This window comes from Sinocyclocheilus rhinocerous, unplaced genomic scaffold (assembly GCF_001515625.1).
Source record: "Sinocyclocheilus rhinocerous isolate Xijiao unplaced genomic scaffold, SAMN03320098_v1.1 scaffold853, whole genome shotgun sequence".
Classification (NCBI taxonomy): Eukaryota; Metazoa; Chordata; class Actinopteri; order Cypriniformes; family Cyprinidae; genus Sinocyclocheilus; species Sinocyclocheilus rhinocerous.
Window position 1 is genome coordinate 1,983,895 of NW_015627738.1, and position 25,979 is coordinate 2,009,873.

Sequence of the window (25,979 nt, forward strand, 5' to 3'; positions counted from 1 at the left end):
ACTGCGGCTTGGCTGGGTTTGTGTGTTTTTCTCCCTCAGTGAGCCCTCGGCGAGAGGGACGCACGCGCACACAAACACGCATAAATATGCTCACGCAGACTGTCACACAGTCTTACACAAATATAAGACACAAGCACGTAGATTGCACATGCTCAGAGGGTTTTATACATTGGTTGTGTTCATCTTCTGCACTCCTAAAGACAAAATGGCACGAGCTTTCTGCTTGTAACCTCCAATCTGATCGGCTGGATTTACACAATTTCTGACAATCAATCAGTGTCAATGTGGAATATATATGAAAAATTTGGGGTCAGTATGATTCCTTCAAATTAATACTTTAATGCTAAAAAAATAATACATTTATTCAGCAAGGATTCATATATTGATCAAAAGTGACAGTAAAGGCATTTATAATGATAAAAAAAATTTCTGTTTCAGCTAAATGCTGTGAACTTGGAACTTTGTATTAATCAAAGAATCCTGAAAGAAAATGGTGTTTTCCACAAAAATATGAAGCAGCACAACTGTTTTCAACATAAGAAATGTTTCTTGAGCATCAAATTAGCATATTAGAATGCTTTCTGAAGGATCATGTGACACTAAAGACTGGAGTAATGATGCATTCAGCTTTACATCATAAGAATAAATTACATTATAATATATATTCAGATAGAAAATGGTTATTTAAAGTGTAATAATATTTCATAATATTACTGTTTAATTTTTGACCAAATAAATGCAACCTGTGTGTGCATAAGACACAAAAAAAGCTTACCGACCCCAAACGTTTTAATGGTACTGTCTATACATCCCAGGATCCATCTATAAAGAATACTATTTGTGTACAAACATCTGGAAAGATTGTAAAAAGAGCAGATTAATATACAATTTATGTCTTGGTAGTTGAAAAAACATCTGTTGAATATCAGTCTAACATTTGGCAGGTAACACTTTAACAACATATTGCAGATAAGCAAACATTCTAACCAAGAATGAAAACTATAAAGATAACAATAACAATGACTATATTAGCATCCACACCAACCGCACAATAATGTTCTGTTTGTTATAAGCTTGCAGTGCATTTTTGACATCTGCTGCTTTAAATGCCAGATTCTAATTGACAGCCAATCAGAATCCATCCTCTTTAATGCAGGATAGACTCTGATTGGCTGTCAATGTTTTATCACTCATCAGTTTTGATAAAGTGATTCCAACAACATTGTTCCTCTGTGTTATTGTTAGAGTTGTGGTGTGGACTACACTTTTATATTTAGAATGATTTTTAAAATGATATCTTTATCATTATAGTTATCATCCTTGGTCCTTGGTGGGTCTTAATTGTTACATTGTCCACATAAACACACACACACAACGAATAGACATACATGTGATATCAGGAATAAATCCTCCAACGCATGACCTCTGGCAGATGACCCAAGATTGAGAGTACAAGACCACCCTCAAAAGGGGTCAGGAAGGAGTCTTGGAGCCTTAGTGATCTGCAGTGGTGAAGCTCTGAGAAAATCTGTCTTGGCTTGTGTGTGTGATGTTCTCTGGCTTCAGCATTGTGGAAAGCCTTAGGGGATTCATGTCTCACCTGCTGTTTGGAGAGAGTCTCGAGTAACAGTTGTACGGTCCCCTGAGGAATGGAGAGATGGGGCATTAAACGAGTGTACTCCATCCATCATTACAGCTCCTGATCTGGCCCTCATGTTCTGCGCACGCCTCCCTCCCCACTGTTTGCAGATGGCATTTCATGGTACACAAGTAGTGATATATTTTCTTAGCACTAGCCTGGGAATTACCCTGATTTTTTAAATATTATTGCTGTAACAATTTTAATTTAATTTTAAGAATTTAAAATAAGATCAAATCGAAATTAATATAATTTTTTTTTACTTATATATTATATTATAATATTGACATGTATATTAAAAACTTAAAAAACAGACAATCTCTATAAAGTGTTCATGGTCAGAATAATTTGAAACTAAATTTAATTATTTTACTATATTATATTATATTTTATTTAGGGCTGTCAAATCGAGTAATCGCATCCAAAATAAAAGTTTGTGTTTACATAATATGTGTGTGTACTGTGAATATATGTATATGTATACACATGCATGCATGTGTGTGTGTGTGTGTGTGTGTATATATATATATGACATATTTCTTATATATATATATATATATATATATATATGTATGTATATACACACACACAGTACACCGTTATGTAAACACAAACTTTTATTTTGGATCAGATAATCGCAATTAATCAATTTGGCAGCCCTATTATATTATATTATATTATATTATATTATATTTATTATATTCATGACAGCATAATTTGAAAATAAATGTAATTCTTAGGCTGTATCAGAGCATGAGTGTAAGTTATTGTGGTCTGTTCTACATGTTCTACTACATCACTTCCTGTATATGAATAGATACCTGCCCGCAGCTCTTTAGAACAATTTGAATTTTTGTATTTCCCGCCAGTCTTACCCTGTTCATTCACACACTTGTACACATGTGATGGTGTCTTAATACCCTGTATTTTCCCAGATCCCCTCCCCCAGCCCTTCCCAGAACACACCCTGCTAAACCCACCCTGGACTTCCTTGAGGACTGAGCGTCAAACTCTGCACGATTAACGCAAGAGGACTATAGTGTGCATCCTGCGCTGCACCATTCATCATAAGGCTTTTACATTGACCTTGACACCCACTTCATTAGAATAAAGATTGTCTAGCATTTAGGCTACATTGTTCCTCCTCGCCCAGACCCCATGCAAATTCCTGCTCGGGCTCAGGCACGGCGGGTCTGTCAGAGGTCATCTGCATTAAATGATTGCCGCTATTCTCCAACTGCTTCTTTCATTCGGCTCAATTGAAACCCTTCTTCCTGCTCAGGATGGGACCCTGCCAGTGCTGCTGCCCAACACACGGATTTTAACTCCTTTCTCCCACAACTGCAGCCCTGTATCTGTGCTAGCTGTATTACAGGACACAGGGTGTTCCTACTAGAAAGCCGTTTCCGTTCAAAACTTGCTGTGAAGATGTTTGGTTGTTGTAGGTCATTGTCAGGGCGTTGCTATGTTTGGGGTTTCTTGGTGGATAATTGGTGGTTGTCTACTAGCCCAAGTCTCTATGATATTCCGGTGTCTATATATGGTTGAGTCTCTTTTTTTTTTTTTTTTAGCTATTATCTCATTTTGTGTCTATTTTGCTCCCTAGATTGGAGAAACGTCTGAGATGATACTTACACTGTCTGAAGAATAGTGAGTGGTGCTTTTCTATGCAAAACTCACTGGCAAGATATTTGGGTGTTGTTGGTCATTGCTAGGGAATTGGTTGTTGCCTACTAGCTCAAATCTCTATGATATTATGGTCTTTATATATGATTGGAATATGTTTGAGATCTCCTTTATATCTCAGTTGTTTGCCCTAGAAAGCAATAAGCTTAAATTAACTCTAGACTCTTACTTTGTCAACTATTGACTCAATTATTGTCTGTATGTCTCCCAATATATTTTAAGAGAAACTTCTGAGATGATACTTGAATATTCTGGAGAAAAGTGAGTGGTGCTTTTCCATTCAACTCTTGCTGTGAAGATGTTTGGTTGATGTGGATCATTGCCAGGGTGTTGCTGTATTGTTGCTAGCTAATTGTAATTGGGTCCCTCCTTCAGTATTGGTCTATGGGTTTTTTTCACTAATGAGACCACCTTCTCAGTTGTTTTTCCTAGACTGGAGATTAAATGGAGAGCAAAGAGAGCATGGACTTTTTGGAAGTTTTCTGCCTTTCTGATTTTGGTCCTTAGAAAAACACCCCAGTAATCTCATGTTTCTCTAGAGATTTAGAGGACATCTTAATAGTAAACATTTGTTTAATTTTTCTTAATTTGTCCCCATGAATTTTAGCAGAGATGTCTGAGATTAAGTTGATACTTAATAGAGTTTTTTAATTAAGTTTTCAGAGATTTGAAAGAGCAACCTCTTTTTAATCTTTTTGTCGCTCTTATTTTCTCGTTCTGTCTCACATGCAGAACTGCAGCATTTGTTGTGGAGATGATTTACTCTTTCATGGGCTGTTGATCCAAAGCTCACTCTCTCTCTCTCTCTCTCTCTCACTCTCTCTCTCTCACTCTTTCTCAGTCCCTGGCTTTGGATCCAAATATATCTCCATTATTATCACATCAGTCAAACGCAGAAGGCCAGTCCCGAAAAAAAAAAAAAAAAAAATCCAGAATGAAAAGGCTCATCCCTTTAAGGGAGTTTTTAAAACCATCTTAGATAAAGTTAATTGAAAGGGTTAGCTCACTCAAAATGAATTCATTATTCATTATTAATGGATAATTTATTTATTTACTTACCTTGTAAGTAACTGTGTGACTGACTTTCTTCTGCTGATCACAAAAGACAACATTTAGAAAAATATATTTTACACAAATAAATCCTGCAGTGAAAAGCAATGAAGTCTGGTGATGCCTTTATTAACATTCATGGAATGGACAAAAACAGTAAAAAATATAATCTTTTCCTCAAAACAAGGAAATTCATATGGGTTTAGAAGTACATGAGGGTATGAAAATGATGACTGAATGTTCATTTTTGGTATCCCTTTAAGAGAAGCATCACTCCATCAATATTGTTCAATTGTTCAAAAGTCATAAATTACTCACTGTTGTGTTGTTTCCAAACCCATATGATTTTTCCCCCCTACTTGAAACATTAAAGGAGATGTTTTACATAATTTATGAGTGTTTTTCACAGCTTTCCATACGCTCAGATACTTGAACTGTTTAACTAGTTCTTATATTAAGCATTATACGTAGATGTTTGCTAATAGTGAACAGTAATTTTAATTCCAGACTCTAAAGGACAAAAAGCATCATAAAAATCCTAAAAAGGGAAGATTATCAGTCAACGATGACTCAAATTACAGTCTGTTTCTAACATAAAACTTTCATTTGGCTTCATAAGATGAGGAATTTAAAGTATACGTTCTGTCTTTTTGACATCTTGGCAGTCAAAATCTTCCGCTTTCATTGCATGGAAAACAGTGGCCTGGACATTCTGCAAAATGTCTCCTTTTCGAAAGGGTTTGAGTGTGAATAAATGATGACAGGCCTTTGATTTTTGTGCAATCTTACCCTTTAAGTCCCTGGAGCTCAGTAAGTTTCCTGTGCTGTGAGCAGCAGTAGCTCTATGAATTCTGGCACCATCACTTTAGATTACAGCCAGGCTGAGCAGAGCTGAACAGATCTTAGGCCTCTCTTGGCTCTTAAAGCCCAGAGTTCTTGGCTGATTGCATTGTTTCCTATGTTTGTCTAGAGAAGAAAAATGCCACGCTCAGAGTAGAGAGGGATGGGGTGTGAGTATCTTTCCATGAGAACCCCTCCTCCCCGAACTCACAGCTGAGCTCCAGACCCCGGGCCCCGGATAAATAGTGCCTTTGTTCGCCATTCAATGGCATTAGGCATGGGCTTCCTATGGGGGTCACTACCAATCCTTGTGAGGGGACAGAAGGGGAGGCTGAAAAAGAACAACACATCTAGACCATGAACTACCAGCAGAGAAACAGTTTGATGTTATGAATCAGTAAGTGAACGGAAAAGAAGTAAAATGTAAGCGAACAGAAAAGAAATGTCCAGGTCATGTTTCTCCCCGAAACCAAATAGAAAATACATTTGTAAGAAATTATATTTTACATACATCAAATAAATGAAGCATTTTTTGTTCAATTTAAGATTTAAATTGAATTTTTTTAATTGAATGACTTTTTAAATTAGTAATTAAGCACAAATCCTCACTCAAATTCTCATTATCGTATTGCAAAAATGAACAATAGTACACTAGTACTAATAATAGACAAAAAAAATGTGCAGAAAGGACATAATTACTTGTTATATTTGAAAGAATTTTTAAGTGAGTGTTTTCACAATGAAAAGCTATATATATAGATAGATAGATAGATAGATAGATAGTGGAGATCAATATTAGAGAACAACTTAAAAATGTCCTAAATTTCAAGGTCACTGCTTAGTCCTTTATGAAGTTATCCTAACAGGAGTAGAAGGGCAGTTTTTAAAAGCATATTTCATAAATTAATTGTATTCTGAAGCACAGTATAAAAAACTTAAATGAGATATTTGCAAAAAAGAACTCTGATCAAAATTAGAGAACACTTAGAGATACCTCCAAATTATTGGTGTTAATCTGGCATCTGGTGCTAATTTCCTTAATTTTATCACGAACCCTATTTAACTGGCAGCATTCCTCCAATTTTCACTGAGATTGCAAGATGGCGGGCCGCTCTAATTGTTTATCAGAACCTCCTTCAGCAACATGCGGTACCTTCCCTGCAAGCATCACCCAATCAGCCTACAATTTTCATGCAAGACAATGCCCACGTCACATGGCAAAACGGGTAAAGCAGTTCCTTGAAGCTAAGAACATTGAAATAATGAAATGTCCGAGTCCTGATCTAAGCTTGATTGAAAATCTCTGGAAAATCCTTGGCTAAAAAGTTCTGGCTAAGAAAGCCACTACAGTCACCGAACTATGGAAGAGAGTGGACCAAGATCACACCAGAGCAGTGTGAGAAACTAGTGCTGTCCTGCGGCTGCAGATGTGCTGAAGTCATTCAAAGCGAGGGCCTCCACACTTCCTACTCATTTCTGACAGCTGTAACCCTCCAAAATTTTAGTTGTAATCTTTTTTCGTGCTACAGTGGTTACTGTTCTCTAATTTTGATCACTGTGTTTTCCACCAAATAAAGGTTTTTTTATTGAAATGTCTTGGTTATTTTGTAAAACATGTTGTTAGTATAACAGTGGTATACCTACAGCTAACATTCCTTCCAATTTTGAGCGATGAAGATTAACAATATTTCAGAAAAAAATCAAGTATTTATAGATTGTTCTCTAAGTTTGATCTCCACTATACATATATATATAAGCATGTATTAATGTTTTTTATATTTTATAATATATAAATTATTTTATTATTATTTTTCGGATGAAATATGGACCTGAAATATGACCTGGAATTTTCATTGAGATTCATCCTAACAAAACATAATCACACAATCAGAGAGCCATAAGGAGAGTCCATAAAGGCCTGTTGAGAGCTCTTTTTGTATAAATCTTCAGGGCTAAAGGCCTGGCTGCTCTGTCTTAGCATTTGTACACCATCAGTTGGACTGACCAGGCTTTTCTTTGTTCAATGGATCTTTTGAGTCCCTCATTACCACTTTAGAATCTTGCGTAATGCCTCGTCTTTAGCTAGAAGGAGAGGAGAGAGTGAATATTCGGAGCTGTTTTATGCTCTATATTGTTTTGCAGATTGCATGCTATTATGTCGGTGAGAAAGAGAGTCCCATGGGCCGACATCTATGCGGTTTTGTAACTAACATTTTTTTTTCTGTTGCTCAACCTTTTCTTGTTATCGTGAACGATGGCATTGTCTGTGCAATTTGTTGCCACTCGATGCATTTTGACAATGTGAAGTGCATTTGGTGAAGGAACCTCCTGCCAACCTGGAAAGGCCGGTGGAAACTCTCCTGGGTCCCTCGCTGACCCCATCGTGACTGCCCACCTTGTTCTTAACCAGAGAGAAGAGAGCCGGGCGGAAAAAAAATAAAAGCGCTTGACTCAATACAAGCCTTCTATACCAGCTGTAAAATGGCTTATTCTTCTAGTCGCCATGGTGACAATTAACAGTGTTTCAAGGACTTTTGTTCCCGGCCGGTTTGAACAGATTTTTTCCCCCCTTTTTTTTTTCGCCGCAAAGTGATTTTTCACGAAGGAGGAAAAGCAGTGTCTATTTTGCATAAACAGTAAGGAATCACATCCAAATGGAGGCTGCGCGTTTTCTCCTCCTTTTAAAGTAAATATGTAGCTTTTTACTTCCTGGTCTTTCAAGCCCGGCGCTCACACGTCTTTGAGAGCTTGGCTGGCGCTCCTCAGCTGCACTGGGTTTCCATCAATGGGCCTCTTCTGCGCAGTCTTCCTCCCCTCTCCACTGCTTCCTCTGCGCCTCCCTCCCCGAGCAGCCGTCTAGAGCGAATTACAGACATCAAGGATGCTGGCAAGATATGAAAAAACCTCAAACTGATTAAGTAATTATCAGTTTTCCCAGCTTCATTCAGCTCTGTATCACGAAAGCATATCAAATTCCATATTTTGTACCTCTGAGTCAATTTGTAACTCATCAGCTCCCAGTGTAGGTTTTCATGTGGCTGATGCATATTCAGTTTTTTCTTAAATGGATTCCCTTTCCTTCGTGCTAAACATCTAATACGGCAGCTTCGGCGGATAATCGCAAAAGCCCAAAATTGACTTTTTTTTTTTCCGCTCTTCGCAGATTCATTTCAGGGCAAAGGAAAGATGTTATTACTTCTTTTTTTGATTTAGGGACAGTGCAGAATCCGTCATCGAGATGAAGGCCCGTCGGGAGGCCGAGGGTGTCCTGTGAATTCTCATTTTTGCCGCCGCCTGGCTTCTGACGTGTGAACGTTAGCATAAAATGATTTGAATACGCCCCATCTCTGCCTCAGTTCATGGAGTCTTACTTCTGTTGTCTCAACAAGTTACGGAGCCTGAACCAACTTTTAATTTAATGGATAAGATGAATCTGCGAAACCGCATTAAGTGTGTTCATGTGTGACTGCGTTTTTGCTGACATTTCCAGACTCACGTTCATTAATATGTGAAATAAATTAAACTTACATGGGCGTGCTGATATTTCATCTATTTTGCCGCCATCTTTGCTCACTATTGCAGTTATTAACAGTGCCTTACTGTTAGCAAAGCTGCCTGTTTTCATCATGTGATCTCGAGGGGTGTCCTGACATGTTGCTTAAGACTAGTGATGTGAACAAACCCCTAACCGTAAGTATTCGACTGCAGCTCATAACTCATCCTAAACCGTTTGTCTCAAATTCTACAACTTGTTGAGGAGAGATGTGCTTTTTTTTCTTTCTTCTTTTAAATAATCAGACGGATTTTCATGTGGTGGATGATGAAGAGCTTTCAGGACAATTTTCTTGTCTTTTCTTTAAGTTTTTGTTTAATGTTGAGACATGTTTTAATTCATTTGGAAAAATGTTGAATATTAGAAATGTTTTTGTCAAAATACAAACACTATGAACAAAACAAAACAAAACAACAACAACAAAGACTTATTGACTTAAATTTAGTCAATAAGTCATATTCACATATGTCATAACATAATTTTAGTCAGTTTTACTGTGAATAATATTATAATAATTGTAAATATATAAAACGGTAATAATTTTTAAAATATATATAAATAAATAAAATAAACCAAAAAGGATAAAATATGTTGTTAGACATTGAAGTGGATGGCTTGTTTTTGGTATGATTTGCTCATTTTCATAAAAAATAAAAAATGTAGTTTATCACTACTATAATGAAGTTTGTAAGTTGTGTGCGAATGTGTCCTGTTGTGCACTGATAACCTGCTTTTAAAAACAAACTTTCATCAGTTTTTGGGCTCATCAGGGTTAACGGAGCAATGCCAGAATCATGTATTTCTGTCACACCTCCACCTCGGTGGCATCCTTTGGCCCTGGAATATGTTTTTCTTCACCGTCAATTACACAGTTGACTATAAAGTTTTCCAAGTTTTTGTTTAATGTTGAGACATGTTTTAATTCATTTGGAAAAATGTTGAATATTTGGTGTATATTTGTACTTTTTTGGCACTTTTTGTCATTTTTTTGTAAACAAAAATTAGATGCCTTTTTTATTTGGAGTAAAATTGATTAAAATGAATGAATACTAAATACTAATGCAATTGTAAAGATATTTGTTAACATGATGCTTCAACTTCTCATCGCGCCGGCATTCTAATTACTCTCCGTCTGCGTTCTCCATCAATAACCTGCCATTTCTTAAACCAATGAGAGGACTTAAAATCAATATTTGCTGTCAACAAACAAATTGTGTAATCCCCTTTACTTTAAAGAGGAGCGTCTTTAGTTTGGCGGCCACTATTAAAAACTGAAAGGGATGAATGATTTAAAAGGATGTGTGATACCATCTCCATCAAAACAAATGACAGTGAAAAGTGGACGCTGGCCGGATGACAGAGAGGAATGGGGGGGAAAAAAGCACATTTAAATATTTAAATGCGCATCTGCCATAATGATAAATGACAACCGAAAACTAGAATCAAGCAGCTATTGATGCAGAAAATGAAATGGGGGGAGAGACAGAGACAGAGAGAGAGGAAGGGAGGAAGAGAGAAATTAACTGAAAAAAGGTGTCGAATAGCATCACTTTCATCTTTTACTGTATGTTAGTCCAGCATTCAAACAGAAATGTCACAATTCTGCTCAACTAGTGTGCAAAGCGTGGCGAGACCTAATACAGTCAGTTATTCCATTAGACATGAGCTGAAGGGGTGATAATTGCTATCATACCTGACCACTATCCTCCTGAGGTGACATATGAGAAATCGTAAGTCTGTGGGTAAAGATATAAAAGATTTAGAAGAAGAAGAAAAAAAAATCTATGCATCATGTCTGACTGGTAATGGATGTTACATCACAGATCTGGATACTTTTGATTCTCAGCAGATTCTCTTGTTTAATTTGATATATAACATTTGCTTACTTTTCACCTAAATGTTAAAAAAACAACTAAAAATATAATTGCTCAGCAGATATTTTAAATATTTATTTAATATTTGCTGTTTTAAATAGAAAATATTTCCCATTTGTTTTCTTTGCTTTTAAATGCTTAATTAAAATGTTTACATTGAAATGAAGGTGGGTTTTTTTGATGGGAGATATTATAAATTTCATAAATTTCAGTAAATTGAATTAACAAAACATTTTTATATACATTTTTTTAAAGAACTTAATACTCAAATGTGCTAATTAATACTTTTATTCAGTAATGATGCATTAAATTGATCAAAAGTGACAGTAAAAACATTTATAAGGTTACGAAAGATTTTCATTTCAAATAAATACTGTTCTTTTGAACTTTCTATTTGTCAAAGAATCCTGAAAAAAAAAATGTATCATGGTTTTCGACATTGATAATAATAAGAAATGTTTCTAAAGAAATGTTATTAGAATGATTTGAAATGAAATTAAAAGGATTTCTGAAGGATCATGTGTCACTGAAGACTGGAGTAATGATGCTGAAAGTTCTGCTTTGCACAGAAATACATTTCATTTTTAAGATATATGAAAACAGAAAGGAGTTTAAATTGATTGATTTTAAATTGTAATAATATTTCATAATATTACTTATTTTACTGTATTTTTTGATCAAATGAATGCAACCTTATATACAAAATATTACAAAATATGTAGGACTTTTCTAAAAGGATTGTGATTTAGTTGTACTTCAATAAGCTGTAATAACACAGCAGAAGCCTATTCTTACAATGATACTTGTGCTTTTCTCACCCTCTGACTGCTGGATGTGTTTCTGCAGGGGAACAGTGTTGAGATGTCCATGTGGCTTCCTAAGAAGATGCAGCTTCTGGGCTGGTCTGAATCTCTGAAGAGGAGCGGCACTGAACTTCCTGCTGACTTTGACCAGCGGCTGGCGGCCCTCAGGAGCAAATGGGATCAACTCGAGGTTGGTCTCTCTCCGTTCAGCCTACTATATGAACATGAAATGTTTTTTCCAATGCAACAAAGGAGTTACGATACTTTGGAGTCTTGTTTGGGAAATCGCTATTAAAAACACAGAGCGTCACATCAGTCAGAGGTCCCTTTGTGGAAAGAAAGTGCTTCCTAAATAGTCGGCTCTCAAAGTCAGCGCTGCTCTGACACAGGTGAGCGTCACAACTTGAGACTGATCTCTCCTTGATCCAGAGCACCCCGCCGAGATGAGAGGAAGCAGGCGGGTTGGGAAGATTTGGAGGGGAAAGAGATGCTGAGAATGCAAGAAAAAGTTGGGAGAACATAGTGAGAATTAAAATGCTGCGTAAATACATCTAAAAACACTTTTGTTTGAAAGCTTCCTTTGCTTCAAATTGATATGTCAAAGTTTTACGAAGGCTTTTTAGTGCTCTTTTGAACTACCATCAAAATTTCTCTCTGCAATGTTTCTGCTTAGTTACGGTAGCGTTTCTTCTATTTTAAGCCATTTACTTGTATAAACCACTTCCTCACTGGATAAAATGCAGCTCATTCAGCACATTTATCCAAAGTGGCTTGCATTCATACACTGGGAAAAAATGGTCTAAAAACAGTTTTCACTAAAAAATTGTTAGTAAATTTAAACTATTATAAATCTTTGTGTTATTTTTACACAAAGATTGGTAGGTCTGTTAGTAAAATCTGTTGACTTCAGCAATCTTTGTTGCATTATGTGCCGAGCATACAGATGATACTTTTTTTTTAAAGAGGAAGGTCTGAAGAAGAAATAATGTTGAAACTAGAAATGTATCTCGTTTCTTTTTGTCAAAACAACGGCATTGAACATACCTGTCTGAGTGCCATAAATATTATTTTTCCAAAGTTTGCGTGCCTGTAACTCAAGAAGTATTGAAGATATCGCAATATGATTTTAGATTCTAGTTCTTAATAAACTTTTCTTTTGGAATCTTCGTTTTTAAAGCCCCATATCATTCAGTCCCAGAGATATGGGGTCCTCCACGAGGCCCTCCAATATTACCCATTTACAGTGGTCAAAAACCAAATGTTGGTCACTTTGAATACAGCTGATACTTATTTTATTTAAAGAACAATGTTTTAAGAATAAATAATGTTGAAATTAGAATTGTATCTTGTTTCCCTAGTTGAAATGGTCATCAAAGAATCCTGAAAAAACAAATAATCATGGTCTTCAAAGAAATATTAAGCAGCACATCTGTTTGATATCAATGAGAAATGTTTTGAGAAGCAAATTAGAATATTAGAATGGTTTCTGAAGGATCATGTGACTGAAGACTAGAGTAATGATGCTGAAAATTCAGCTTTGCATCACAGAAATAAATGACATTTTAAAATATATTAAATAGAAAAGAGTAATTTTGAATTGTAATAATATTTCACAATATTACAGTTTTTACTATATATTTTTTTATCAAATAATTGCAGCCTTGGGGAATATCAGAGACTTCTTCCAAAAACATTACTAAAATCTTTATACCACAAGCTCTAAATGACTCATAGTAAAGCTGATTAACCTCCTAAACTAGCTTAGACCATCTAATGATCATAAATGACCAGCTTCTTCATCAGAATCTACTTTTAGCAGCATTTTCCAGCAAGACAATCACAAGTTTTACTATTTCTATAAAGGTGAAGTTTCACAGCTCTTCACAGTGCTATGATGCTAAATAATTTATCTTCACTAATAAAGAGTAAACACATACACCCACGTGGATATGCATCTGCAATGCTCCTCAAGATTAGCATAACAGCCTTTGATCTGAAACATGAATTTTTTCGGAGAGTTTCGAAGTGTCAAACAACTCACATCTTGCCTCCCTGTCGCAATCAAGCGTTAATTAGAATTATCCAGAAAAGGAATATTCACCGGCGCTTGGCCACGGCAAACTTTCTGACTGGCGTGAGCGTGCGCGACGCGTCTTCGCGATGAGTGGCGTCTCGTTAGGGCGCGTGCGACAGGAATAAAGTGTCAGCGGTGCGGAGAGTTCAATCTGAGCGCCGCTGCTCCCTGCACTGCGCATTATGCCGTCTCAATTGCATATTAAACAAGCCTATCAAGTCAGCCATTGGCATCTGCTGTGCTGACACAAATTGTGAATTAAATTAAATTGATGTCCCCTGTCGTATATATTTATGAAGACAGACCATTCTCTGAAGTATTCTGCTTATGAAGAATTTATGATTGCAAACTGTTACCGAACAAAATAAAGTGGCAATAAATTCCTGTTTTTTTGCCGCGTGACCCTCCAAGGGCATTGACTTCACCTCCCACTGAGACATTTGTTACTCAGAGAAAACAATGGCTGTATCTGGATTCCATTGATGCCCGTCAAATCATCTGTATTCAGGTGAGTGGTAAGGACAGCGAAATAAAAGGAGAGAGAGAAAGAGAGAGGGATAAACAGCGGCAGTAGAGAGATTCTGCTCTCTGTCCATGAAACTGGACTTTTGGGGCCTGATTGAATTAAATAGGTTGTATTCCACACTTTTGTAGCACTTTTAATGACATTTTCCATCATCTCTATGACTCGCTGAATTAAACAGACTGTTTTTGTAACAGTATCTATTAGGGCTGGGTAAAAAATATCTGTGACGAGTGGGGGCGGGACCATCAAGTTTTTATGACAGCCACCATTATGTTTATATAAAAAAAACGAATTGAAGTAGAAATATTATGTAATTGTAACTTTATTTTTTTTTTAACTTCATTAAGTTTAATTTGAACAAATCAGTCAATTTTAACCTTCAGCATTATAGTAATGTAGTACCAACTTATTAAGAGATTTTTTTTTTCTTTGAGAAAATTTGGCATGTACTGTACCTGATATATATACAAAATAATCGATATTGAATCGAATCGAATCGAATCGCAAGCTTGTGAATGAGAATCGAATCGAATCATGAAATTTGTGTTAAAACCCAGCCCTAGTATCTATATGCTTTTATATGTAAATCGCTATTTGTATTATGATGTTATTCATTAGGGTTCTTTCCAAGGGTTTCTTGCCATAAATGTTTTATGACCTTAAAGTATGTCTACATATTCCATCGGTTTCCTAAGTTTGACATTTGTTTTATTTATGTCTGTTGAAGTAATTCAATAAGCATGAAAAAATTCTGGTTTTCCATTATATTAGAATTGTAAAGTCAACATCAAACAGCATTCGCAATCCATTTTACCCATTCCAAAAAGTGATGTATTTTCAAGTTAAGCAAGATATTTAACAGACAAAATGTAGACTAATGTAAGATTTTTTTAAAATATTTTTGAAAAAAGTCCCATTCTCATCAAGTCTGCATTTATTTGATCAAACATATAGTAAAACAGTAATATTGTGGCTATTACTGGCACTAACTGTTTTCTATTTTAATATATTAACATGTAATTTATTCCTGTGATGGAAAATTACTCCAGTCTTGTGTCACATGATCCTTCAGAAATCATTCTAATATGTTGATTTGCCGCTCAAGAAACATTTAGGTAACACTTTACTTGAAGGGGTGTGCATAAGACTGACATGACACCTTCATAATCATGACATGACACATGTCATGAATATGAAGGAGGTTTTATGCATGTTTATGACAACTGTCATTAAGTGTCATTCGCTCAGTTATGTCATTTTTAATGCAAATATGACATTATTTGACCTAACCCTAACCTAACCATACCCCTACCCTTACCCCTAACCATAGCCCATAACAAAGACATCTCAAACAATGTCATATTTGCATTAAAAATTACATAACTGAGCAAATGACACTTGATGACAGTTGATTCTTTTATGAACAGCATTTATTTAAAATAGTTGTCTTTTGTAACATTATAAATGTGTTTATTGTCACTTTTGATCTAAAGCATCCTTGCTGAATAAAAGTAATGGTAACACTTTCTATGAAGCCCGTATTTATAATACATTATAAGGGTATTCTTAACCCTTATAATGTATTATAAATACGGGCTTCATAGAAAGTGTTACCAAAGTAATTTCTTTCAAAAAAAACAAAAATGCAAACTGAGCAGTAGCCTAATGCGGGGTGTGATTTTATCCACCAGGAGCTATTTGAATGGTAAAAAAGTGCCTCTAAAAATAAAGACAGGCATTTCACCCTGTTTTGTGTCAAAAACAGCACTTTTTCATACTCTATGGTCTCTAAAGTAAAGAGCAATAAAAAGCAGAAAACCTCAATATTTGTTTTCGGCCATTTTCACATTAATGCTAAAATGTCCTCTGTCACTGAGTCTAGCCCTCCGTTTTCTTTGCTATTAACACTGTACTGACGGGAGGAACACAGATGTGTTAATAAAGGCCCAATCATGGGGGAGAAGCTCAGGCCGGATGCGTGCGGCCAAACCCTGAGAACTTAATTGATGCCGCATGCTGAAATAGCCACTTCATTGCTGCGTCATAATCACATCTGTTTCCATTCCAGCTTCTCAACACACGGATCACATAAAGGAAAGGACAATTACAGCAGCCAGTGTGTGTATTAATTGGATAATGGTGTGTGTTGTGCTTGCAATTGCCATCTCAGTATACAAGGTTCAACCTGTCTCTAAAAACTGCGATTGCCAGGCAGGTGGGAATACACACAAACAAACACACACACTCGCGCACAGGCAGACTGCAGCTCAGCATGGTTCTCGCTTCTCTTGCTGTCACTCGGGGAAAATTGTTCAGCAGAGCCCATTTCTGAAATCATTGGTGTGTTTTTGGTGTGCGGCTGATTGTTTGCTATTCAACAAACATTTGAATGTTGCTCTAAAATGCCACTTTGTGCGATGGGATTTGAACCCCTTCAGTCTCATCAGATGAAACAGCCTGTTATCAGATACTTCAGGTGTACAGCAGCCGTGTGGAAACGGCAGTCATCACCACATCTCACTTCTTAATTAAACACAAATAATAGGGGTTAATCGCTGTTCACTTGTAAAGCAGTTCCATACATTTCAGTTAGCCTTATGCACGAATGCATTTTGTCTTTAATGTGTTTGTATGTTTTGTGGGTCAATATTTATGAATATTTATCATAGTTTAAATGTGTTTGTGAAAAGACCATAGTGAAATCATGGACCTCAAAGTCATGTAAATGTGACTGTGATTTCTATAAAAGCTGTTAATAGTTGTAAGCACTCTTAACATTACTACTAACATTTTATCATTTACTAACATTTTATTTATTTATTTATTTTTATTTTTTTGCTTTAACATTTTATTTTATTATTATTTTATTTTTGTGTAGTTTTATTGTTTTTCATATTTTTATTTAATTTGATATTTTTTGTTTAATAGTTTTTTTATTTTATTATTTTTATTATTTTATTTATTGCTTTATGCTTTTTATATTTTTTTATAAATATTTTTATTTTTAGTGTTTTGTTTTGTTTTATTTATTTATTTTTATTTTGTATCGTGCGGTTTTTATATTTTATTTATGTATTTATTTATTTTTTTATTTTTATTTTGTATCATGCGGTTTTTATATTTTATTTATGTATTTATTTATTTTTTTATTTTTATTTTGTATCATGCTGCTTTTATATGTATACCGCCTCAGAACTTTTTTTTTTTTTTTAAAGACCCCTATAAGATTGAGTCTGAATCTATACTATTTTCATCAAAATGCCATTTTCACGACAGTTGGCGTTACTATAGTAAAACTATAGTAAATTGGGATATCCAGTCATGTTTGTTTTTTGTTTGTCTTTATGGACTCTTGTGTGACATCTCTGTTTGTGTCCAATCAGAAAATCCTGGCGGAGCATGTGGAGCCCTGTGTGGGCCAGCGGAGTCAGCGTGAACTTCTGTCTCCAGACACCAATAGGATGGTGACCCAGCTGGAGAGCCGGATAAAGGAGTTAAAGAGCTGGCTGAGAGACACGGAGCTCTTCATCTTCAATCTGAATCTCAGACCAGACGCACAACAATGTGAGAGCGGCACTCAAGTTGCTGATGACCCACAACACGACCCGCAGGCCACCAAACAGCTGCAGCACTTCAAGGTGGGTATGAAGAGCTGCGTGTCCATCTAGAGGTTTCTATCTAGAGTTTGCCATCATAGCAAATGCAATGAACTGCTGGCCTGTTTTACTACAGGTTCAGATCATCAGGAGTAACCTGGTGTTAAAACTGCCATTACTGCTCCACTAGTCACCAAATGGAATTGCAAAAATGATAACTGTTCTCAGACAGGTCTCCTTAGACAGGTTACTCCAGGAAATCTGAACCTGTAACCTGCATGGCTGTGTTATAAGACAATGTCAAAGCAGGAAACAATTGTAACACTTTCCATGCATTGTTCATATGGTGATAAATAAAAAATACATATTTTCTAGCCAGTAATTTAGGTCAGTCTCACATTCCAAAGCCAAGTTCCTCTCAACTTTGTTGCTTTTACATCGTATCACTAGCTATAGACTAATATAGCAGTCAGGCAATATTTTGAAATATAATGATTCTCAACATCAGCCAGTTAAATGTTGTGCTTGTGCTAACGTTTTTGTTGTAACTTTTTTTGTGACTTTTCTTAAATATTGTATTTTTATTTTTTTATTACATTTACTATATACAGTATATATATACTATGCATACTATATATTTACTATATATTGAATTTAAAGCCTTTTCTCTGGATTTTAATTCAAATAATGAGACTTTGAGTCAGTTCACTAAGACACAAAATGTGTGCATATTAAATTATACTATCATTAAATTAAGTTACACATATTGTTATTATATTACATTTACGTACATGTACAGCCCACATGGAATCTGAACCTGCTAAAAGCTTTACCGTTGCTAAATCCGATCCACAGAATTCTATTCCATTCCATAACTCTAAATTCTGCATCGGAGTCGACATCATCCATTGAAAAACTCATATTGGTCAACCACAAATTATCAGCAACTAGCATAACACCTGTAAGCCTGCAGCTGTTCATTAACCATCACAAACTGTGCTAACACTTTCAGACTTTGCATTTTCAGATCAGCTTTTGCTAAACTGTAATACACACTTAAACTAGAGAAATGAAACTGCTTCGTCAAACTGCAGAGCGCTCTCTAAAAATAACCTGCTTCACTTGAGCCGTGCTCCTTTAATAAATACAGGGCAAAAAGCACACATCAAATCCCCTGACTGAAAATCTATATGAAATAATTATTTGAGTTAAAATCCTGAGAAACAGCTTGGAGTATTAATCAAGACGTGTCAAAACACAGGTAGCGGAGCTGATTACATCCACCTGCTGAGTGACAAACATAAGTGAGGGAAAGCTCTAAATATACACAGGGCTAAATGATCAGGAGGGGAAATAAGGCTGGCTTTCTCTTTTGATCAAATGACATGCAGCCAAAAAGGCTCACATTGATTTCTCAGGGAAAGTCTGGAGAAAATAATAATACGCTGATTGGAAATATTGGTACGTATGATTTATATGGACTGCCATTGCTCTAAAAGGGAAGAATGAGTGTTTAGGAAGAGAAAAAAGAATGATTACATGTATCTTGTTTTTTTTCCGAACGCTTTTGAAATTGAATTGGCTAACTGGCGTGGCTTGGCGTGATCACAGAGCAGTTGAAAGGCATCAGCGAGAGAGCTGAGATCTACACCTCTCTACATCTCACTGCAGCACTGGTTCACATCTCTGGCCACAGTACAGCTGATCTTAAAGGGAGCTTTACTTAAACACAGCATGAAATGGCTTTTGCAGCCTGTTTTACTTCTGTCATCTGACTATTTTTGTAAAACAATATATTTAATGCAAAATTTATGTAGGCCAGAACTTGATTTTATAGTTTGAGACTTGATTGGATCATGGATTGTACATTGCTCACGTTTTGATACATTCAGAAAATGTATAAATCTAGTTTTATTATAAATAATAATAATTATTATTATTATTATTATCTATAAATAATAATAATTATTTATAAAGATTATTATAATTAAATAATATTTATGTATCATGTAATTGCTATAAATAATAATAAAAATGTTAACAAAACAATAATAAATAATAATTATTATTATTTAGAGATTATTATAATTAAATAAATAATATTCATGTATTTAAAAATAATCTCTATAAATAATATTGTATAATAAAAATATTAACAACGATAATAATAATAATTATTATTATTTATAGATGATGATGATTATTATTATTAATAATAATAATAGTATTTATTTATGTATTTTAATAATAATTTCTATAAATAATATATACAAAACGATAAAGATAATAATAATTATAATTATTGTTATTAACCAGTAGCATTCAAGGATGTGTGTGACAGCGATTTTACTGTAGTTAAGGGGATGCTAGCTACTTTACTTAAACACAGCATGAAATGGCTTTTGCAGCCTGTTTTACTTCTGTCATCTGACTATTTTTGTAAAACAATATATTTAATGCAAAATTTATGTAGGCCAGAACTTGATTTTATAGTTTGAGACTTGATTGGATCATGGATTGTACATTGCTCACGTTTTGATACATTCAGAAAATGTATAAATCTAGTTTTATTATAAATAATAATTATTATTATTATTATTATTATCTATAAATAATAATAATTATTTATAAAGATTATTATAATTAAATAATATTTATGTATCATGTAATTGCTATAAATAATAATAAAAATGTTAACAAAACAATAATAAATAATAATTATTATTATTTAGAGATTATTATAATTAAATAAATAATATTCATGTATTTAAAAATAATCTCTATAAATAATATTGTATAATAAAAATATTAACAACGATAATAATAATAATTATTATTATTTATAGATGATGATGATTATTATTATTAATAATAATAATAGTATTTATTTATGTATTTTAATAATAATTTCTATAAATAATATATACAAAACGATAAAGATAATAATAATTATAATTATTGTTATTAACCAGTAGCATTCAAGGATGTGTGTGACAGCGATTTTACTGTAGTTAAGGGGATGCTAGTCACTGTAACATTGTTTTTTCTGATAAGCAGTTTTTTTCCGACTCCTGTAATTGTACACTGACATATTATTTGTTTGTGCTGACAGTTGTTTACTATGTCAGAAAGGGTCAGAGGTTTGAGATTGCACCAGAAACTCGGCGTTTAGCAATTTGGATCATTTCAACCCAGGTTATTGCGGTTTAATTGAACCTCAGTTTATCCATGTTCTGTTTTGTGTAAAATCTTAATGTAGCGCCTCACGGCTGGAGCTGCTGGAATGTGTGTCTGTTCAGTGTAGATCCCTGATGCCAATAAAAGCCTGAAATATGTGTAAAAGGAGAGATAGTGAGACACTTCGTTATGAGTAACAGGTATGGTCACCCTTTAAAATGTCATCATAAAAATGTCCATCTTCCACTGAATAAAAAGCATTAAGTTCTTTACTTGCTAGGGGGGAGTGGAGACTCTAGAATTAGACTATATTGTATCTTAACCTTCTCTGGTCAGGCGGTTCAGAGTGGTTGGCTGCCAATTTCACTTCTTTCATTAATAACTGTCTTCCCTTTAATAGTGTGCCTTCATGATATTAAAACCCCAGGGTTGGACATTTCCTGTCAGGGAGAGGAGAGATGACGGGAACCGCATGCCAACTTTGGTCATTAGTTAACAATTGTTTTACCCACAGAACCTGTTGTATCCTGAGCTGGAAATCTGCAGATTTGTTATCTCTGTAAATAGAAGCTCTGTTTCAAAACCTAGTTAGCTTCATACCTAGATGACATTTAAGGTATCAGGGAGGAACGTTATGCTTTCTTATATCTGATATATTGTAAATAAGGTGTGCTTTTTACTACCGTTCAAAAGAGAGAAGAATGCAAGAATGCATTACATTTATCAAAAGTGACAGCAAAGATATTTATAATTTTACTAAAGATCTCTATTTCAAGCATATTAAAATGAAGGATCATGTGACACTGAAGACTGGAGTAATGATGCTGAAAATTCAGCTTTGCATCACAGAAATAAATTACATTTTAAAATATATTATAATAGAAAACAATTATTTTAAATTATAATAATATTGAACAATATTTGGGTATTTATGATAAACAATTATCTCACCTGCATCCACAATTTTGAATGAATTTTCCTAAAGAACTATTCTTATCCATTCCAGGTTTCACTGCGAATAGTTCCTATATATGGTGGATGCAAGTGAGAGAAATGTTTATAATAAATATACTAATTTAAATACCTAAAAGTAATGAAAATTAAAATGTTGTTAAAAATTATTTTTTTTGTGTATGTATTTTAATGTATTATGTTGTTAACAATGTTGTCTGTGAGGTGAAAATGATCACATTAAGAAAATCACATGATTTGGGGTATTATTCATGCCTGTAGCATAAACTATGTGGTATTTATGTGCTGAAGTTTGTATATAGTATTGAGCTATAGTTATACTCAAAGTAGGAAAAGTCACTATACCCGTACTAGACCTTCTTCTTAGTCTTAGCTATTATCGTCTGTTTTAGAGATCGTTGTGTCATTTCGAGCAGCACCGGGAGCCTTTTCAAAAACACCTCCAACTCCAAACCACGTTCCTATTAAAGGAATTTCACGGGAGAATTAGACTAAATGGAAGCCAGACTGAATTTGTGCAGCAGCGTTCGAGTCGGAGTCCATCTCCACGTCTCTCCCCGGCACCTTTGATCAGCTCGCTGCAGCGTGGGGCCCCGGGGCCTCATCCTCCGGGTCCCGTCCGGCTGATTGAATGTGACGGCGCAGATATAATATCAATACTTTCTCCATGATTAGGAATAAGGAACTCCTGTTCTATGGCAAGTGCTAACCGCATTAAGTCAGTTTTGGGACGGGCGTGCGAGAGCGGCAAACGCAGAGTTAGCGTCTCATCAGCGAGTAATGGGGAGCAGACAGGTGACAGGCCTGTTCATTACACACACACACACACTTGCGCGCATAGAGTCGTATTTTTCATTATACGTCCATGCCGCTTGCTTTCATTTACAGGTGCTAATGAGAAAATGTCCCCATTGATGGCAGCGTTATCACTTTGCTGCCATTTGTTTGCTTTGGCGCGGTAAAGACGACGTCTGCCGTTCGTAACACATTAGTCTCATTTTGAAAACACTGTCAGTTTTCTATCTTAAAGGAGGAAAATAATTAAAAATAAGCATTCTTTAACAACAAGCTTTGTGGAAGGTCACTGACAGCCCGACTCAAACCAATGCATTTCAGACTCGGCTAATTTAGACGTATTTTAAATAACGAACACGTCAAGTAGAATGCAAAACAGGATCTTTCATCGTGATCTTTTTTTTCCTGTATTATATGACTGGCGTCAGCCTGCTGACATCGAATTTCAGTTGGTTAGGTTTGCTTTTATTGTCTGTCCACTCACTGCGGTAGGATTTCTCTCTATTAGCGCGTCGCGGGAACGAGGCCTCGACTGACAGCCGTTGATGAAACTCGAGCCAGTCGGAGCCGAGGGGACTTGTATGGGAACAAATGGCCGACATGAATTCGTTATACTCATTTGCGATAACAAGTGCTTGTGGTTTTAATTGACTTAATCAACAAATAGAATTAATCAGAGATTTCTAATTAATGGTAATTGATTGAATATCCACTGGGTCACTGTCAGAGCTCCGTTCCCGTGTCCTTGCCGTCACTGTAGGGGATTTGGGGCTCCGCTCCTCAATCTCGCCGAGATTAATTGAAAATGTTCAAATTGCAGTGGCTGTAAAGAGCGAGATGAAGTGTGCGCTCGTTTTCCCGCCGGAGAACGGGAAACAAATACCCCCGAAAACGAAAGAGCTGTCGTCTGGCTTTTTTTAATCCTCCGGAAAGCGCGACAGCACCGGTGCACGCGTCATTTAAACTCTTCTCGTGCTTAAGTCGCACCAAAAAAAAATGTCAGAATATCATAAGGCTTAGGTTTTAATGAAATTAAGTGGGAGGGAGAGATGGGGAATTGGAGTTTAAAGGCTTTAGGCTGCGTCTGGAAGGAGGCACGGTCTGTTCTCATTTTGTGCTGAATAAAGAGATAAGCAGTTTTTTGGAGGAACACTCTTGGGAGGTCTGTGTAATACACATGCATCTTCACGGCTCGGCTCTCCGCCTCAGGCGTGATTACAGACTCTGATAGCATTTGATGAGAAATGATGAGATGACCGAGATGAGATCTGTTCTGAAACTGGGGTCTCCATTTTATCTCATTGCTGTCTAGGAGAAACAGTTGAGACCCTTCTCATTCATTTGTGATTTTTCTTTCACAATATGCTGTTCTGTCACTCTATGTCTACCTCTCTTGGTGTTTTAATATCTGACTGATGCACCAGGGCCCACTGGCCCCCCGCCAGCGTTTCAGTCTCAGTGCTGGTTTGTGTGTCTGAAATGGAGTCATTGTGTGGACTCACATACTGGAGGAAAAGCAGCCTACTCACTGCACCGTGTGTTTGGAAAAGCTTTTTAGCAAATATTGGCGCACTATACTGCACTGTTCCTCTTCCTCAATAAGACTTAATCAGTTTATACAACCCAGTAATGTAGAAACTGCATAATATTTCTGGGTATTTGGATGCCTGAAACCTAAATGTGCAATGTGTCTCACGTTTTGTGCTGTTTAATCGGAGGGGACCTGAATGAACATTGCCACCTGTATTTTATCGACATATCTGAAGGGTGAAGTTAGAGGTTAGAGACTGGGTAGTAGCCTGAGACTGACATTTCAACTATTAGATTAATGTGTGGTCCATATTGCAACTTACTCTGATGAAGATATGACTGACATGTGACATGTACTGTAAGTTGACCAACTTTTAGAATGCTTCATTATATTATGTTGTCTTTCAAGTAATGTTTCACAAATTCTGTCTCAATTCATTCTGAATTAGCAAAAAAAAATAAAAAAATTCTGGTAACACTTTATTTCGATAGTCCACTTTAGACATTCTATTAACAGTAAGTAACTTTGCAACTACATGTCAACTAGCAGTTAGTAGAGTATTAGTAGACTGTCTGCTTAATATCTTCTAACACTTTCTTTGTCAACTTATTCTACTAACCCTAAACCTACCCTAACAGTCTACTCTGAGAGTTAGTAGACATGTAGTTGCAAATTAATGAGAATTAGTTGACATGTAGTTGACATGTAGTTACAAAGTTACTTATAGTTAATAGAATGTCTAAAGTGGACTATCGAAATAAAGTGTAACCAAAATTCTTAATGAGCTTTTAAAGAGGACATCAGATGGCCATTTTCCACAGGTTGGTATGATTCTTTAGGGTCTTCATGAAATGTCTGTAACATACTTTGTTTAAAATCCCTCAATGGTCGTGTAAAACAACACCCTTTTTACCTTCTCAAAAACAGCTCTGTTCACAGCGGTTTGTTTCGGTGCATGTCTCTTTAAATGATAATGAGCTACTGCTCCCCCCGCCCCTCTCTTCCGTGAGGCGTGTCGACACAAGACAAGAATTGCTGCCTTGGACTCCGTATATGGCTCGGAGCTAGCTTTAGCTAGCTATCTACGTAGAAATCGGCTACAAACTGAAACAGCTCACTGGATGACACAGTTTCAGACTTAGACAGCCCATAACACACTGGTTGTGTGTTTTCTTATCAGCTTGATCTGGCAGACACACCAGAAACCTAACTAAATGCAAGAAATGCTTAAAAAAAGTTACATTTTATCCAATGTCCCCTTTAATTAGTCTTTTTTAAACCTTTTTTCAGTAAAAATATTCTTAAAACTAGATAAATTTACTGTATATGAAATTAAGACATGTTTTCATAGATTGTTCAGTATGAGTATATTTTTTCTTATTGCACTGGCAGATTTTTGCACTTAACTTGTTTATACTTAAAACATGTACTAAAAATCTGCCAGTGCAGTGAGACAAAATACACTCGTATTAAAGAGACAATCTATAAAAACAAGTCTTAATATTTTATGCAGTGCTGCTTCTAAAGTAAATTCATCTTGTTTTAAGAATTTTAAGATGTTTTAGCTGTAAAATAAGACAAAATACTCTGTCTAGTCTAGGTGTGGAGAAGTCTTGCTAACTTGCAGATGCAGAATAAAATTGCCTATTTCACCTAGTTTTTTTTCTGTTTTTTGCTTTTTGTCGGCTATTTTGCCGTAAAATATTTGCTTGTCTTTAAAGGGGTCATATGATGCTTTTTTAAAGATCATTATTTTGTGTATTTGGTGTAACAGAATATGTTGACATGCTTTAATGTTCAAAAAACACATTATTTTTCAAATACTGTACATTATTGTAGGTCCTCTATGCCCCGCCTCTCTCA

The 25,979-nt window shown here is 35.5% G+C and overlaps 1 protein-coding gene across 2 annotated transcripts in view; it reads left to right on the plus strand.

Moving 5' to 3' along the window:
• akap6 (A kinase (PRKA) anchor protein 6) overlaps nucleotides 1-25,979 on the plus strand; it is a 144,405-nt gene that overhangs the window by 106,296 nt on the left and 12,130 nt on the right. For both annotated transcript variants that reach the window (XM_016545617.1, XM_016545623.1), the window contains exons 11-12: nucleotides 11,489-11,635; nucleotides 17,429-17,683. In XM_016545617.1, coding sequence (XP_016401103.1) covers nucleotides 11,489-11,635; nucleotides 17,429-17,683 — 402 coding nt within the window. The remainder of the gene's footprint in view (nucleotides 1-11,488; nucleotides 11,636-17,428; nucleotides 17,684-25,979) is intronic.